The 20258-nt window shown below is 32.8% G+C and overlaps 1 protein-coding gene across 4 annotated transcripts in view; it reads right to left on the minus strand.

Moving 5' to 3' along the window:
- STXBP5L (syntaxin binding protein 5L) overlaps positions 1 to 20258 on the minus strand; it is a gene marked incomplete at both ends in the record, with an annotated part of 357252 nt that overhangs the window by 232892 nt on the left and 104102 nt on the right. For all 4 annotated transcript variants that reach the window (XM_082655376.1, XM_082655374.1, XM_082655375.1 and 1 more), the window contains one exon: positions 5711 to 5845. In XM_082655376.1, coding sequence (XP_082511502.1) covers positions 5711 to 5845 — 135 coding nt within the window. The remainder of the gene's footprint in view (positions 1 to 5710; positions 5846 to 20258) is intronic.

Below are 20258 nucleotides of genomic sequence, written 5' to 3' on the forward strand. Positions count from 1 at the left end.
TTTTTTCCAAATCCTTTCTTCAATGACCTAATTGTGCCAGATTAACCCTAGTATAAGTATATTGACATATTTATAATTTATTTCTTAAGCACACATGAAAATCATCAAATATTCTGCACAAAAAAATAATGAAGATTTAAATTTTAGAAATTCTTTGGACTCAGACAAAAGTGACAAATTAAGTAACTCCAGGTTCCCTAGATACTGACTCACCAGAGTAACTCAGAAAAATACATCTTTTTTAGATATTTTGTTAGTGGCTTTATCCTAAATTTTCTCACTTAAAAATGGAGATGATAGGGCTTCCCTGGTGGCGCAGTGGTTGAGAGTCTGCCTGCTGATGCAGGGGACACGGGTTCGTGCCCTGGTCCGGGAGGATCCCACATGCTGCAGAGCGGCTGGGCCTGTGAGCCATGACCACTGAGCCTGCGCGTCCGGAGCCTGTGCTCCGCAATGGGAGAGGCCACAACAGTGAGAGGTCCTCATACCACAAAAAAAAAAAAAAAAAAAAATGGAGATGATAGCAGTGTACCTACTGAATAACTGTGAGGGTTAAAATATACATATAGCATCTAACATAATGCCAAAACATAGTACTCAATAAATAGTATGTATTATGATTGTTGTAAATCATTGGAATAATTAGAAATTAGAGTTACTATTTGCATTCTGGGATATGTGCAGGAAGAAAAGGCTTCATAAAACGTTTACAGGGTTTTTTGCATTTCTTTTATGTTTATATGTAATATATTATTCACATATAAATGCAGTGCTTTATTACAGTATAAATGCCTCTGATAAAAGACAATGTTTTTCAATTATCTTTTGGTAACTAATAGTATCCAACAAACCAAAAACCCTATCTGTCTTTTGGGTTTGATTGGAACAACAAATACCCAAAGTGTACACCATGATAAACTAGTGAATATATATAAGGTGTTTCACATAAAGACTGCCCCATATCAAAAAAAAAAAAGTTTGGGAAACCTTGAATTAAAATTAAATATTTTTATTTAATAATATTAAAGTTCTTTTACAGAACTTCTTAGAGCCATAATATGCAAATCACCATTGCAAATCTTCAATATTTTCCAAAATTTTGGTCCATAGAATCCTTTTTCATTGATCCTCTATTGAGGGAATCACTGAAATACACGTTGAGAAACACTACTTAGACCATATGAAAGACTCTTCCATTTAGCTTATGACTCTATAAAACACTCAAGTTCAGGAAAAAAATCTACAATTAATCTTCAGGTATTTGTAATAACTTTTTCAGACTATAGAAGAGACTTCTTTTTAATTGTAAAAAAAAACCCCTGAAACTCAGAAGATAACAAAATTTAAGAGAAAAAATCTCTCATATTATTTCACTGCCTAGATATGACTGTTAACATTTTGATATTTTTTCTGACTTTTTCCCTAATATTAAATTTCCAAAAACTACCAAGCATTACTTGCAAAATTTACGGCCATTAGAAATTGACTTTAAAAAGCTACTGTGTACCCTGGATTCTATAAATCCCATAAAAATTACTTTAGATAGAATTATCAATGAAATTAACTTCATGGGATAGTCATCTAAACAATTTTTCTAATATCCCTATTTATTTCTCTCCCTCCCATTCACCAGAATGGCTTCTCGATAGTTTTCTTTGTGGACTTACTCTTCCCTTATCTTAAATACTGGTATTCCTTTGTATTCTGTCCTAGACTGCAATGTATTCCCATATTATATATGGTCATGAATTCAAGAGCCCACAGGAGCCAGGCAGGTACTGCAAATGAGTTCAACAGGCTGAATAAGAACTGTGCCAAACTGGATAGCACATTACCCACCTACAAAACGAAAGTTGTCAGTTCCTGTTGATTACTGACTTCCATGCAAGAATACTGGACTGGGATTGTTTCATCAGGAATTTTTTCATGAAAAGATGGAAATCCAAATTTTTATCTCTACTCTACCAGTTCTTAAATATTGGAAACTAATAATTCCGAATATATTTAAATACTCTGATGGGCAAACAAAACATATCTGTGAGTCAGAATTGGTTCACTGTCTACAAGTTTGCTACCTCATTTATATACACTTTTCATGCACAATCTCAAATATTCTTATAATTTCAATGACCATGTAAATTCTGATCTCATTAGGTTCAGATTCATATATCCTACATCCTACCATTCTCCCATACCAATTCCATTTGAATAACTTAAAAACACATACAACTCAACCTACCTAAAATTGAACTCATTATTTTACTCCCAACCTACTCCATCTCCTGCATTCTTTCACTAAATGGCACCCTTATCAACACAGTTACTCAGGTCAAACGCTTTGGGTCACTCTTAATTCTTAATATATTATTCTTACATCTTCCCACAATACCCAAGTATTGCCTCTTCTATCTTCTAACTATTTGTTTAATATGTCAGCTTATCTTCACTCCTAAATCCACCCTAATTTTTACCAAGAATACAGTCTTTTCTCTTTTCAATGATTTCTCCATACCTGCATTCAGAGTGGACTTCCTAAATGCAAATTTGGTCAAGTCAATTCTTTGCTTAAAACTCTTCAAAATCTAGCTCCCGACCTTAGATAAAGTCTAAATGCTCAAACTGGCTTACAAGCCTTTCATACTATATATTTTTATTATCTTCTCAACCTTATCTCTTGCCATCCTTTCCCCCAGCCTTTCCAACCAACTAAACTACTTAAAATTTCTGTGCATGGAACAAAAACTCTCACATTCTATCCTTTAAAACTTCTGTTCCCTCTTCCTGGAAGCCCTCTCCTCCAGTTCTCCACTCACCTAACTGAAACTCATCCTTCAGATCTCATGGATGTAACTTCCTTCACAGATACTTCTCTGAGACTTCATGTCTATATTAGGTATCCTTCTTATAGAATTTTCACTTTATATTTCCAATATATTGTAATTGCCTTTTTACTTAATCTCACCTTTATTACACTGGAATCCCGAGAGGAGAGAAACTATGTCTTCTCAGTTTATACTTGTTTCCAGGAGCTAGTATATCATAGTGCTCAATAAATATATTTGAAGTCTGTATGCCTTACATCTATGATTTAGTTCTAAATTTCATGCTCAAATTTTTAATCACATGTAGAAAAAACTGGTTTTTTTTTTCTTTTAAAGCTAGGGCTGTCCTTCAGAAACAGCTATTTCTGTGCTATAACCTGGAACATATTTTCCTATATAAAATTTTTTAATGTCATTTTTGTTCTATACTACTATTTTATAAGGTATTCTACAAACATTACCGTTTCTACAAACATCACAAAAATGGCTTCCAGTTTCCAAATAACCAATATACACATTATGAGAACACAAGCTATTTATAATTATGGGAACTGCCTACAATTACAATTAGGAGACTTCACTAAAAACACAAACAAGCTAAAAAAATAACAAACATTGAATGAAAAGTATTTCAAGTAAGAACTTAAAATAGAAATAATCTCATATAGCTCAAAGATAATTCTGCATTTCTCACACTTAAAACATGTACTGTTAAAATTTGTTTAAATTTCTAATTATAAAATGATTCTTCTTAATTAAATATGTATTTTATTATTATCCCATACCCTTAACACATATTAATAAGTGGCATGCATTTTCTAATGTATCTCAAGAGGTAGAGAGCAATTAAAAGACTGACTGCTCAGGGAGACTGGAAGTTAGCATTTAAAATTATATCTATCACAGTGGGACTATAATTTCATGGAAAAGACTTCTGGAAATCTGGTGTAAATAAAGCAAGAAACAGTCAGGAGATAAGGTGGCTACTAATGATTTCTTGAGGATATTTCAAAGTCATTTTCAGAGGCACATACAACTCTATAAAACACCAGATTTATATAAATGTGAGATTCTATTCAGAATCACATGCATAAGAAAATATTATGAAAAAATAAAATGCCTTATTTTATTTCTTTAATTTCTCCTAATTTTACCCTCCTTTATAATATACATTTTAAAATTTTCATTAGTTCTGAAATCATAAAGTATGGACTATGTAAATACATATAGGGTGTAAGTCATAGTTCAGGTCGTATTAATCTGAACTATGAAAAGGATTTGTTAAGTAAATGAATATAGAAACAACATTGCAAATGTGGTGAAATATTTGATCTGTTTAGATAAAAAACTCTTCTTAATTACTTTATCAGCATTGAATTGGCCACAAATGATACACCTATTACTATCTGTACTAATATTAAATTTATATAAAATCTCTATGTTTGATCTCTCAAGTTTACTTTATCAATATCCCAAAACAATATTATGAAAACAAATATTAAGTTCAGCCCTATTTAGTGCTTTTATAGAACTAAGATTATAGGGGGAAAAGCCTTTCCCAAATAGCTGAAAAAATAGATAACTTTTTGGGAGACACATAATTGTCTACCGGACAAGTGTTTTTAAAAATATACACATAGAATATTAAAATATATATGAGCAAAATAGCTCACACCAATTATAATTATAAATGAAAGCTGTAAGTATCTATTTATAGATACAGTGCTGTATAGATACAGCACTTGTATCTATTTATCATACTAATTTTCACTGTCATTAGTTATTTAGTAGCCACTCTGTGGAAAGCACCAAAATAAGCCAAATATGAAGAAAAAAAGAGCAATGAACAAAGGATTCTGCCCTGGAGCAGTTCTTAATCTAATGAGGAAGAATTATCATTAATTAAAAAAACTCATTAGGACATAATATGAGAGGAATATTTTAATAAGAATATAACTAGTAACAACCTTCCCTATCAAGTAATATACATGAACATTGAAACATTGGGAATAGGGAATAGTAGATTTATTTTAAAGACCACAGTCAAGTTTCACGAAAATAGGCTGTTTTAATCAGAGTTTTAGAGAAAACTAATTATGCAATTTAGAATGTATATATACGTGAGAGAATGAGCCAACCTCAAGTCAAACGTACCTTATTAAGGACGTAATATGTACAGAGCACAAACATTTATTAAAGAAAAATTGTTTTTCCAATTAACACATTGACCAGGAAAATTGTCTCTGTATATGCTACAAAAGATGGCTTGGAATTCCATGAAATTTCACATTCGAGGGATTTCACATTTCACATGTGTAGAAACGTAAATATCAGTGCCAAATGAAAGTGGTAATTGCCATCAGCCACATACCCAAAGAGCTGTATACATCACAACATGAAAGATACTGATGAAATGATTCTTCTTGGAACTCAGAACAATATGTTAATGAGGCAAGTGAAGAATAAGCTACGAGCATTTAAAAATATGTGAACTGATCATAATTATTTTTACATAAAGTTAAATGTGGTCATAATCCACTTGCCACTCCCACTGGAAGTGGCTATACTAAGGTTGACTATAAAGAAATGAGATGATTTTCATGTATAAGTTTTAGAATAAGCTTTAATATTTTGTCATCAAATTTTGTATACATAATAACCCTTAATTATTTACAGTATTTGGAAAGTCTAAAATTAGCATATGTTAATACTACAATATATATTTTTAAAAGCCTTTCGAGTTTTAAATTATTTTAGATGAACTTTTCACTCAAATTCATCATAAATTAGCCATTGATGTTTCAAATAACTCTGCAATTTGATATATATACTGCATAACCATAAGATATATTTAATCCAAATAAAGTGGTATTCAAGTTCAAACTTACAGTTCAATTGCCTTGTTCCACATGATAACATATCCAGAAAGAATGAAAGATTCAATATTTACAATATGTGTATTTCCTCTTTCTGTTCCAACATAGAGCCATTTACTCTGGAAAGGTAGATGACAGTAAGTAATTCTGAAAGAAAGAAAATTACAATTAAAATATCTAAATTTTATATCTGGTCAGCATTATATTTTCCTTATGCTTATAACATAGCGATACCTATATAAACAATAAAATTTACCATATACTCAGTAGCCCTTAGTTATTAGTTAGAGTTTATAGGATAAATAACAATAGTATGTCATTAAAAATAATAATGATAAAACAACCACTATTAAGTATCTAACATGGGCATTGATATATATTATTTCTAACTGAAAATAGCACTTCAAGACATATATATATTTCTGTTTCACAAAAATATTTGCTTTTACTTGCCTAGGACTGACAGCTAATAAGTGGCAAAACTGGGATTCAAATCCATTCCTGTTTGGTTGAAAAACTGCCATATTTCTACAATGCTACACTGTTTGCTTTTTTTCACTTGAAATAAAAATTAGGTATATATGAAACATAAATTTCAGAGGTCAGAGAGTCTGTAGCTTTGTCTACATGAGGTGATGAATTATTTACTTTTTATTCTGATGTTTGGCATCTAAGTAGTATAACGAAAACTTATAAGGTCAGAGATCCATTATACTATTCCCTTATTCTTTTGTTCTGCCTTCATCCTCACAATGGGCTTTCTGACCAATTCTGGGAAACTGTTCCACAGCCAAAGCAACCATGACTCCTATATATGAAATTTGGGAATTTATCAGAGTCTTCTATCCACAGCATCATCACTTTTTCTAGTTGGGCCTACTTAGGCTCCCTAACCACTCTTAAAAAGACATGGGGGGATAAGTTCACAGTTATTCCTTATCCGAACTTGTTACTAAATCATAATATTTCCTAGAGTTTATTTAGAAAAGGAGCTGGTAAATTGTTAGCAGAGCAAAACAGAATTCTGACACCAAGCAGACACACAACTATGGAAAAAAAAAAAGGAAAATGAATGGTAAATTCCAAAAAGGATTCCATCTTGTACCTCTTTATATAAGAGTGAACATGCAGTATGTCAAATTTATATTTTCAATCTGGTTCATTGACTTTCTCTACACCAAACTTTATCTATTCAAAAGTATTCTGTTGAAGGCACCTTGCACACTACAATCCAAAATACTAGAAGCCTTGTTATTACATACACATTTACAGAGTCAATTGACAATCTAATTAAAGTATAACATATATGACATTGGACAATTTTGATTAAAACCTAAAGTCTAGAATTGCTGTTGCCAAGAGATACTCAATAATGTTCCACAGAAAATAACTTGATAGTCATGTTTCTAGGCAATGAACAATCAATTTTCAATTCAATCCATGTAGAAAGAGGAAGCTCATTTTAAAAAGGATCTATGATCACCCTTTCTGAATACTGGGAGAGTAGAAAAAACACCAATCCCATTAAAGTAGACACAAATACAGGAGTTCAGATAGAAAAGGAGCAAACTTAAATATTACATGGTCATTTATAAGGTTAAGAAGAAAAGTCTAAGAACTGCCAGGTTTCAGTAATGAGACCTGAAGCAAGCAGCAAAATTCCAATATAGACAGACTTTACAGTAAGTACAAGAACAGTGGAATACATGAAGATCCAAACAGAAATATAAATATTCCTTGGACCAACACTACTGTATTCCTCATTCTTATTGATAAGAAACTAGACCCTTTATGACAAAAGGGTTTCATCTTATGTCCAAAGTCCAACTGATGGGTCATGGTTAAACAAGTAAGAGATTCCCAGAATTAATCTGAACCCAGTTTGAAAAGTAGAACAATAAAACAATAAAAACACTAATTTGAAAAGATATATGCACCCCTGTGTTCACTGCAGCATTACTGACAATAGCCAAGATACAGGAGCAATGTAAGTGCCCATCAGTAGATGAATGGATAGAGAACATGTGGTATATACATGTACAATGGAATATTACTCAGCTACAAAATGGATGAAATCTTGCCATTTGTGACAACATGGATGGACTTTTGCTAAGTGAAATAAGTCAGACAGAAATACAACTATTATATGATTTCACTTATATGTGGTATCTAAAAAACAAAACAAATGAACATAACAAAACAGAAACAGAGTTATAGATACAGAGAACAAACAGGTGGTTGCCAGAGGGGAGGAAGATGGGAGGATGAGTGAAATAGGTGAAGAAAATTAAGAGGTACAAACTTCTAGTTACAAAACATATGAGTCATAGAGATGAAATGTATAGCATGGTAAATAGAGTCAACAATGTAATATCTCTGTATGGTGACAGATGATACCTAAACTTATCGTGGTGATCATTATATATAGAAATATCAAATCACTATGTTGTGCACCTGGAAATAACATTGGGTCGTAGGTCAATTATACTTTTTCTTTTATTTAGTATCTATATGAAATTATGGATGTTCACTCTTCTTATTGTCATAATCACTTCATGATGTATGTAAGTCAAGTCATTATGCTGTATACCTTAAAGTTACACAGTGCCGTATGTCCATTTTATCGCAATAAAACTGCAAGGAAAAAAAAGAAACTGAAACCTAAGGACAACCACTCCAAAAAGCCAGCTATGCTTTCCTAAATAAAGCAACTACTTAAGCTATAGCCAATCCCATAATCCTTTGCTTTGCTTTCATGTCTTATCTATAAAAGTCTTGCCCCTAGCTATCTGTGGAGCACTCTTAACCACCTCTGTTGGCACTGCCCAATTCAAATTAATTTTCGCTCAAATTAACTCTTAAAATTAAAAAAAAAAGTAATGTGATTTACTTAAGATGATTGACATAGGTGAAGGAGAGGGCATCATTAAACTTGTGCTGTGTGTTTGATAACCATAAGTGACTAATCAATATCCTTATAGAACTTAATTTACTGTACTTAATAGCTACATTTTCATTTATAATGTATTTCTACCACCACCACCTGCAAGATGAAGGATTTTCTATTATATGTGGGCCTTGGAAAAATAATATTGTTCCTATATCCATATTCACTCATTCTTTCGTAGTAAATCATCTAACACATTGTCTTCCTTCCATTCATCCATTTATTCAAGCTTCACTGAATAATTCTTTATAAAAAGTACTGTCCTTGATTACAACATACCTAATCTTTTTCCTTAAAAAAATATAACATCTAACAGGAGAGATAAGACAAGTTGACAAGAAAAATAAAAGTAAAATGTGTTAATTGCTATAAAGAGTTCAAAGGAGGGAGGGATTAATTCAAGGGAAATCAAGGAAAGCTAAGGTAGAAAACTGTACAGTATTTGAATTGGGCCAAAGGACTCTGTAATTTGATATATTTTTTACATAAGCATATTAAATAAACAAAATACATGTTTCTCAAGCTTGAATAATATACAGATCTTTAAAAAAATTTTTGCTGATCCTCACTTTGACTTACTTTTATAACTTCTTTAACTTATATATAAAAATAAGAAATTCCTCATACTTATGACTCATATATACATAAAACAAAAAACAAATTAAATACAAATAAAACTAGAATTCAAATGACAATTAATTTACATGACATATGAATTTTTTTTTACAAAAATAAAACAATCTCACAATATGGATATGATTCTGACTCCACAGGTTCTTTTATGTCTATACTTACTCTGTGTCTCTCTTTCACCACTTGCCTCTACTTGAATACCTTTGAATTCTGTTCCATAGTATACCATCACATAATTTTATAATCATTTGGTATGAATACATAATACATGTGCATAGTCCACTTTGATTTTTTATTAATCCATAACAATTAAAATAATACTACTTGGTACCAACACAACCATAAATGCAAATATAACTTCACATATTGAAATTGTATGGCAGTATTTTTGCATAAGAGGGTTTATTGAAATCATTCAGAATATTTCCATTAGTCTGATTATAAATTACTGTGGATAATTCACAACCCCAAGACTATAAATCCTATTTTGGGAAACACTGTCAATACACAAGCCAAAAATATACTGTAAAAAGGAAAATGGCTTAAAATTACAAAAATTATGCTGTATAAAATTTAGTGGAAGATTTCAGTTTTGAAACCTTCCCCCCCACTAAGTTCTAACATAGTTCAATTTTAATCTTATTTTTTGTCTGGATTCCAGGTGAAACTTCTAGTACCGGGCATGATGACTCTGGCACCAGTCCCTTCTATAATATTTATAATCATTCTTTATAACCTGGTTATACTCAGAATCAGGTATATGATTCTGCATATTAAAAATACAAACCAGAGATGACGATTCAATAGTTCTGGAGTAATATCTAGGAATACTGTTTTAAAACTCTTTCTGGGTGGTTCTGATACATAACCACAGTTAAGAACTACTAAATTATAACAACAACCTTAAAATTTTAGTATAGATAAATATCTCATTAAAATGCATATCCCAGATTCCAGTCACACAAACTGTGACTCCTTGGACTTGGGATGGAACATATGACTGATATTTTAACAAATATTTTGCTATTCAAAATGAAGTCCATAGACCAGCAGCATGGATGCTACCTGGAAGCTTAGTAGAAATTCAGAATCTCAGGCCCAATCCCAGAATTAGAATTTGAATTTTATGAAGAACCCCCAGGTGAGTCACACACACATGAAAGTTTAGGAAGCACTTCTCTAGATGATTCTGATACAGACAATTCATGAACTACATTTTAAGAAATGTAGTTCTGTGGCTGAATGACTGCTGCTTACTTACTCTTCAAGTTTTAGGATAAGAACCTAAATTACTAAGTTAGTAGTAGGGATAAAGCTATGTAGTACCCCCCAAACAGCTAATGATGGTTATAATAATGATGATAAGGTGAAGCACAACAACAGCTAGGGAAAGGGACAGATAGCTACCCTAAGATTCCCTCAACATCTTAAGTCAAAGGCTGATATTTAGGAGTTTTAGTGGAAAAACTCAAATCATATAAAAAGCAAAAATAAGGAATTAAATTTTCTTTATGAAAAAGAATCTGATAATTTTAGACAACCTATATCTAGCTGAATTATAATACAAGAGATAAAATTAAATAGGTAGTGACATTTTAGTTAAATTTCATTCATTGTCTTAATGGGCTCTAATTAACCAGACAGTAAAAAATTCACTGAATTTTATTGCCCATAATTAGTTGAAAAACTAACAAATGTAAGTCAAATTTTAAAAATAAGTCAAATCTGCATTTGCATAGGGAATAACAATGATTTTTGGCAAATGCAATTCTGAGAAGCTTATTTTCATTCTCCTACAGTGAAAGAAATAACATTTTCTATCATCATTTAAATTCATAGAATATTTCAACTTCTGAATGGGAGAACTGAATTAGTGGAGGCCACGTGGGGAGCAGGAATGAATCACAGGTCTTCTGGTCAGGGTGATAAAAGTAGAAGTATGATGGGAAGCCATAACCCCACCCCAGTAAGATGCCTCTCCCAACCTCAGGTGTTAGTTGAAGGCCAAATAGGGAACCTGAACTTCTATTCCCACCAGTTAGCAACAAGAGGTCATCTGCCCTTCTGTTGCCAGAGCAAGGTCAAAACAACCCACCCAAAACAGGAGGTTTAAATAAGACCTAGGGTGCCATAACATTATACTGAAAGTGTTCAGTTTGTATTAAAAAATCACTCATACCAAGAAATAGAAAAATCACAGTTTGAATTAAAAAATAGATACCAATATCAAGATGATACAGATGTTAAAATTCACTGAAAAACATTTAAAAGAAGCTATCATAAAATGGAACAAGCAATTATGAATAAAATGAAAAAAAAAAACAAAAACCAGAAAGTCTCAGCAAAGAAACAGAAGATAAAAAGAAGAATCAAATGCAAATTTTACTACTAAAAAGTACAATAAAGAAAATTTTAAAACCTACGGATAAACTGAATAGCATAATGGAGGAAACAGAAGAGGCAGTAAACTCAAATATAAAGCAATATAAATTATCCAATCTGTAAAACAGACAGAAAACAGATGTAAAAAAAAAAAAATCAGAGACTCAGAAGCCTGTGGGACAAAAACAAAACATGTGATAACCATCATGTTATCAGGGTCCCAGAAGGAAAAGGATGGGACTGAAAAAGGAGTCAAAAAAATAATGTCTAAAAACTTCCCAAATTGGTAAAAGGCAAAACAAAGGATTCAAGAAGCTGAAAAAACTGAAAAGGATAAACCCAAAGAAATAAAACCAAGACAGATCACAACCACATATCTGAAAACTAAAAATGAAAAGAAAAAAATCTTGAACGTGGCAAGAGAGCAACAACACTTTAACTACAGGGGAAAAATTCCGATGATAGCAGATTTCTCATCAGAAAACAGGGGACCAAAAGGAAGTAGAACATTACTCAAGGGCTTAAAGAAAAGAACTGTCAACCCAGAATTCTATACATGCCAAATATATTTCTGCTTTTATTAGATGAAGGAAAGCCAAGAATTTGTCACTAAAAGATCAACTCTAAGAGAATGGTTAAAGGGAGTTTACTAAACAAAAAGGAATAATTTTTTTTAAAATAGGAATATTTGAATATCAAGTGAATAAAAAACAACAAAAAGTAAAACTATGGGTAAATACAATATATTTTCCTTCTCATAATTTCCTAAATTATGTTTGACAGTTGAAGGAAAAATTATAACACAGTCTGATTTGGTTCTAAATATAGAGAGAGGAAAATTTATTATAAATGAGGGAAATAAAAAAGAAAAGGTCTTTATACTTCATTCAAACTGGGAAAATGCAATAGCAAAAGACTGTGGTAAATTGTTTATATATAATGAAATGTCTACAGCAACCTCTAAAGAAGTGAAGTGATACAAAAAGACACTAAATAATAAAGATAAATCAAAATGAAATTCTAAAAAAATGTTCAAGTAAAAACAGGATGGCAAGAAAAAAAATACCAAGTAGGTTAAAAACAGAGAGATCAAGCAGACAACAAAAAATAAAATGAGATCTTAAGTCCTGAGATATCAATAATTACAGAAAATGTAAACACCAATTAAAATACACAGATTGACAGAGTGAATTGAAAAAACATAACCAAACTATACACTGTCTACAAGAAACTTACTTCAATTATATTGACATGGAAAAGCTGAAAGTAACAAGAATGACAAGATATATCATGCAAACATTAATCAAAAGAAAGCAGAAGAGGTTATATTAATATCAGATTAAAAAAAGAGTTCAGATAAAAAAGAGTTCAGATAACCAGAGACAGAGAAGGACATTATGTAAAGATAAAAGGTCAGTCCACCAAGAAGACAGAGCAATCCCAAATGTGCATGCACCAAACAACAGGTTGCAAAATACATGAAGCAAAAACTGATAAAACTGAAAAGAAAAAAAGAGAGACTCCATGATGCTAGTAGATTTCAACACCTGTCTCTAGCAAATCAGTAAGGATACAGAAGAACTCAACACAACCATCAGCCAACAGAAACTAATCAACATTTATAGAATAATCTGCTAAACAACAATAAAATAGGCATTCTTTCCTAGCAGCCATAAAACATATACTAAGATAGATGATATCCTGGGCTAAAAAACCTCAGCAAATTTAAAATAATTCAGATCATATACAATGTGTTCTCTAAACACAATGGAATCAAACTAGAAATCAATAAAAGAAAGATAATAGGAAAAAAATCTCCAAATACTTAGAATTAAGCAACACACTTCTAATCCATGGGCCTAAGAAGTCATCACAAGGGAATTCAAAAAAGGCACTGAACTGAATGACACTGGAAATACAATAAATCAAAATATGTGGGAGCTTAGACATTGATTTGAAACTTTTCCTAAAGCAATGCCAAAAGGGAATTTATAGCACTAAATACTTATATTAGAAAAAAGGAAAAGTTTCGAATCTATGTCTAAGTTCCCACTCTCAAGAACCTAGAGAAATAAGAGCAAAATAAATCTAAACCAAGTAGACAAAAAAAAATAATAATAAAAAGCAGAAATTAATGAAATTGAAAACAGTAAAGCAATGGAAATAATCAATGAAACAAAAAGCAGTTTCCTTGAAAAGTTCAATAAAACTGAAAAATCTCCAGCAAAACTGACAAGAAAAAAAAAAGGGAAGACCATTTAGCAATATTAGGAATTAAAAAGGAATATCACTACAGATCATGCAAACTTAAATATGACAGTAACAATTTTACACAAGTAATTCTGACAACTTATGAAATGAACTGATTCCTCAAAAAGCACAAATTAGAGGGCTTCCCTGGTGGCGCAGTGGTTGAGAGTCCGCCTGCTGATGCAGGGGACACCGGTTCGTGCCCTGGTCCGGGAAGATCCCACATGCCGTGGAGCAGCTGCGCCCGTGAGCCATGGCCGCTGAGCCTGCGCGTCAGGAGCCTGTGCTCCACAATGGGAGAGGCCACAACAGTGAGAGGCCCACATACCGCAAAAAAAAAGCAAACAAAAAACAAACAAACAAAAAAAAGCACAAATTAGAGCAATTCCCCAAATCTGAAGTAGACTGAATAGTTCTATAACTAGTAAGAAAATTTAATTAGTAATTTAAAAATTTCCAGAAAAGAAATCTTCAGGTCCATATGGTTTCACAAGAGAATTCTATCAAATATTTAAAGAAAAAATATCACCAATTCTAACAATCTCTTCCAGAAAATACAAGAGGGAAAACTTCCCAATTCATTCTATAAAGATAGGATTACCTGAGAGTGAAATCAGATAAAGACAATACAATAAAGAAACCCACAAAGTGTATACCCTAAAAATATATAACTTTTACTTGTCATTTTAACTCAATAAAGCTGGAAGGGGGAAAAAAGTATGCACCAATACTCCTCATGAATACTGATGTAAAAATCCTTAACAAAAGATTAGCAAATAGAATTCAGCAATATATAAAAAGACCAAGAGAAGCTTATTCCAGGAATGCAAGGCTAGCTCAATATTTGGAAATCGGTCAATGTAATTCACCATAGTAACAGGCTAAAACAGAAAATATGATCATATCAATTGATGCAGAAATAGCATTTGACAAAATTCAACATGCACTCATGATAAAAGCTATCAAAAATAGTATTAGAGAGTATTCTCTCAACTTCATAAAGATCAGCTACAAAAAGCCTACAGAAACATTATACTTAATGGTGAAAGAATGAATGCTTTCCCTCTAAGATCAAGAACAAGGCAAGTTCTTCTATTTCTAGTTCCTTGAAGTGTAAAGTGAAATTATTAAGGTCTGTCTCATTTTGTAATGTAGGCATTTATCACTACAAACTTCCCTCTTAGAACTGCTTTTGCAGACTTTCATAAGTTTTGATATATTATGTTTCCAATTTCATTTGTTTCAAGATATTTCTTGATTTCTCTATTGATTTCTTCTTCAACCCATTGGCTGTTCAAGATCATGTTGTTTAATCTCCACATATTTGTGAATTTTCCAGCTTTCCTCTTGTTATTGATTTTTAGTTTCATACTGTTGTGGTCAGGAGATATTTGGTATGATTTCAATCTTCTTAAATGCTAAGACATGTTTTGTGATGTATCATGTGATCTCTCCTAAAGTATGTATGTTCCATGTGCACTTGAGAAGAATGTATATTCTGCTCCTGTTGGGTGGAATGTTCTGTGTATGTCTGTTAGATACATTTAGTCTAAAGTGTCATTCAGGTCCATTACTTCTGCAATGATCTTCTGTCTGAATGATTTACTCATTGCTAAAAAAGTAGGTACTGAAGTCCCCTACTATTATTGAATTGCTATTTTTCCCTTCATATCTGTTAACAATTGCTTAATATACTTAACTGCTCCAATATTTAATATGTATATGTTTACAACTGTTATATCCTCTTGATAAATTGACCCCTTTATCATTATATAATGAACTATTTGTCTTTTGTTAGTGTTGGACTTAAAGTATATTTTGCTGATACAGGTATAGCTACCCTTGCTCTTTTTTGGTTTCCATTTTCTTGACATATCTTTTTCCATCCCTTCACTTACAACCTGTTAGTGTCCTTAGTGTATGGTATTGGAAAGCAGACTTACATTCATTGTAAATGCATATTGAAAAACCACTACAAACTTTCTAAAGAAGTATAACTGATATGCTAGGAGAAGAGAGAAAACAAAATCATACAAAATGCCCAATTAAAACCAGAAAAGGTAGAAAAGGGGGAAGAAAAGATTTAAAGAATAAGTGCAATGTTTAGAAAACAGTTACAAATATGGTAGATATTAATTCAACTATTCAACAATTACATGTAAATGTCTTTGTTGACAAATTAAAAGATAGAGATTTTCAAAGTAGATAAGAAAAATAACTATGGGTTATTGAAACAAAAACTCTTAAAAATACTGACAGTGTTCCACTCTGTGATATTTATCCAAAGAAAATGAAAACACTAATTCAAAAAATACACACACCTCAAGGTTCATAACAACATTACTTACAACAGCCAAGATACGGAAGCAACTTAAGTGTCCAACAACGGATGAGTAAATAAAGATGTGGGAGATATATACAATGGAATATTACTCAGCCACAGAAAGAATGAAATTTTGTCATTTGTGACAACATGGATGGACCTGGAGGGTACTATATTTAGTGAAGTCAGAGAAAGACAAATACTGCATGTTTTCACTTATATGTGAAAGGAGAAAGATATACATATGATGCTAACACTAATCAAAAGAAAGCTGAAGTAGCTATATTAACTTAAGACAAAGCAGACATCAGAACAATAAATATTATCAGGGATAAGGATGGGCATAAAATAATGATAAAAAGGTCAATTCTCCAAGAAGATGTAACATCTTAATGTATATGCACGTAACAACAGACATTAAGGGCTTCCCTGGTGGCGCAGTGGTTGAGAATCTGCCTGCTAATGCAGGGGACACGGGTTGCAGCCCTGGTCTGGGAGGATCCCACATGCCGCGGAGCAACTAGGTCCGTGAGCCACAACTACTGAGCCTGCACGTCTGGAGCCTGTGCTCCGCAACAAGAGAGGCTGCCATAGTGAGAGGCCCGTGCACCACGATGAAGAGTGGCCCCCGCTTGCCATAACTGGAGAAAGCCCTCGCACAGAAACAAAGACCCAACACAGCAAAAATAAATTAATTAATTAACAACAGGCATTAAAATACATGAAAAAAACTGATAGAAATGCAAGTATGAAGAGAAGAATTTATTAATATAGCTGGAGACTCTAACACCGAGGCAGAAAGTCAGAATACAGGTGACCAGAATAGCAGCATCAATCAACTTGATGTAATTGACATTTATATATTACTCCAAATAAAAACAGCAAAATTATATTCTGTTTAGGCTCACATGAAATATTCACTAAGACAAACACATTCTGGAATAAAACACACCTTAACAAATTCTAAAAGTAGGAATTACATAAAGTGTGTTTTCAAAATATGATGGAACTGAACTAGAAATCAAATACAGAAAGATAGCTGGGAAATTCCCACACATTTAGAGATACATATCTAAATAAAGCATGGTTCAAAGAAGACATCTCAAGAAGATTTTTTTATATATTTTAACTAAATGAAAGCAGAACTACTCAAAATTTACAGGACACAGTGAAAGCAGGGCTAAGAGGAAAATTTATAGCACCAAAGTGAATATTTGAGAAAATAAAACAAACACATGGTTACCAAAGGGGAAAGGTGGTGGTGCGGGGATAAATTAAGAATTTGGGATTAACATATACATACTAGTACACACAAAATAGATAATCAACAAGTACCTACTGTATAGCACAAGGAACTATACTCAATATTGTGTAATAACCTATATGGGAAAAGAATCTGAAAAAGGATGAATATATGTGTGTGTATATATATATATATATAACTGAACCACTTTGCTGTACACCTGAAACTAACACAACATAATATGCTGTAAATCAACTATACCTCAATTTAAAATAAAACTTAAAAAAAAAGAGTTTTAAAACCAATAATCTAATATTACACTTTGGGAAACTAGAGAAAGAAGAGCAATTTAATATTAAAGCAAGAAGAATAAAGGAAAGAGTAAAAAATTAGAGCAAAAGTAAAAAAAGTAAAAAATAGAGAAAATCAACAAAACCAAAATATTGTTCTTTAAAAAGATTAATAAAATTGATAAACCTCTAGCCAGGCTAATCAAGAGCAAAAGAGAGAAAACACAAATTACCAATGTCAGAAACAAAGGAGGATCATCATGCTACTCCCATGAATATTAAAAGGATCATTAAGGAATACTATGAAAAATTCTATGTCCACAAGTTTTATAACCTATAAGAAATGGCCTGAGTCCTTGAAAGACACAAACTACTAAAACTCACACAAAGAAAAGTAGATAATCTGAATAGGTGTTGGGAGGTGGAGATATTGAATAATATCCTTTGAACTGAGAGGGAACTTTAGGACCAAAAAATGAAGCAGGCATCTCCAGAAAGTGTAATTATGAAGTTTACTGTAGTTATCTTACACAAAGGCAGGACTGGGTGGACAATGATTCAGAGGCATTTGCAGCTGCACTCCAAGAGGATGAAAGGGGTGCCTAGAGATATAAAAGGGCCAAAGGTAAGAATAGAATCTGCCTACCAAGTGAGAAGCATGTCCGTACCAACAGGAACAAGGGTTTCCCCCCACCCCGGGGGCCTCATGACCATTAAGCATCTGTATCAGCAAAAGGCATTCTTCTAGTTTTCATAAGGGCATAAGGGTAGAAGTTGATTGGGGACTTATCTGGTTTGGGCATATTCCTTGTGAGTAGGCTAAAGCTCAGTCCCACAGAAAGAGGAAGAATTAGGACTTCAGGCCTAAGATGGAGCTAACAAAATGGAATCTGTGTGGTTCAGTCACACGGTAGGACTATACCTATTAAAGAAACTGAATGAATTAATAACCTTTAAAAAAATAAAAGAAAGCAACAGGCCCAGATGGGTTCATCAGTGAACTCCACTAAACATTTAAGGAAAAGAAAATACCAATTATCTATAATCTCTTCCAGAAAATAGAAGCAGAGGCAACACTTTCTAACTCATGCTATGAGGCTAACATTAGCCTAATACCAAAGCCAGACAAAGACATCACAAGAAAGGAAAACAATAGACCAATGATTCTCATGAGCATACCTGCAAAAATCTTCAACAAAATATTAACAAATAAAATTTTTAAACTGTATAAAAATAATTCTACACTACAACTCAACGTGATTTATTCTAGGTATGCAAGGCTAGTTCAGTATTTGAAAATCAATTAATGTAATGAATTATACCACCAGTCGAAAGAAGAAGGATATTGTCAATAGATGCAGGAAAAACATTTGAAAAAATCCAGCGCTCATTCATAACAAAAATGAAACCAACTCTTGCTAAATCTGAGTTCCCTTACTGAGTTTATGATTAACCTCTCCATCAAAAACATTATTCCCTTTCTTGTCCCCTCTGACATCAATTTGGTGCTAACTGAAAACTAATCAACCAGAGTCAAATGACTAAAATTGCTATTGTTGATGACATCATTAATGTACTAAAATTGCTACTATAGATATCATCATTAACGTACAAACTCAGGTTGTTTCTCCAGGGCAAGATAAGCTAACAGACCCATTGAGCCATGGACCACGTGGCCTGAGAATCATAAACTAGAGACATCCTTTCTCCTGAAACAAAGATTAAGAAATGTCACGAGATGATGATTAATCCAGCCTCTATGTTCTTCCCCCTTATTAAAAAAACTCTAATTCAAAGACCAAGTTGGAGTAAATTTGAGACACGTCTCCCACTTCCTTGCTTGCCGCCCTACAAATAAGCCCTAACTTGGCTTCAAACAACCACTGTCAGAGTTTGGCTTTCTGCGCCGTGGGCACACGAGCCCTTGCTCAATAACAAAAACTCTCAATAAACTAGGAATAAAGAGGAACTTCTTCAACTTGATAAAGAATAGCTACAGGGGCTTCCCTGGTGGCGCAGTGGTTGAGAGTCCACCTGCCGATGCAGGGGACACGGGTTCGTGCCCCGGTCCAGGAAGATCCCACATGCCACGGAGCGGCTAGGCTCGTGAGCCATTGCTGCTGAGTCTGTGCTTCCGGAGCCTGTGCTCCGCAACAGGAGAGGCCACAACAGTGAGAGGCCTGCGTACAGCAAAAAAAAAAAAAAGAATAGCTACAAAAATGCTTCAACATCACACTTAATGGTGAGAATACATGCTTGTCCCCTAAGATCAGAAACAAGGGAATGATGTCCCCTCTCATCACTCCTATTCAACATTGTATTAGATGACGTAGCTAATGTAATATGAAAATTAAAAAGAAATAAATGATATATAGATTGGGAAAAAAGAAATAAAAATGTCTATGTTCATAGAAGACATGATTGTCTATGTAGAAAATTCCAAAGAACTGACAAAAACAACCTCCTAAAACTAATAAGCAATTTTAGTAAGG

The sequence above is a fragment of the Grampus griseus genome (genome assembly GCF_964374135.1).
Source record: "Grampus griseus genome assembly, chromosome: 5".
NCBI lineage: Eukaryota > Metazoa > Chordata > Mammalia > Artiodactyla > Delphinidae > Grampus > Grampus griseus.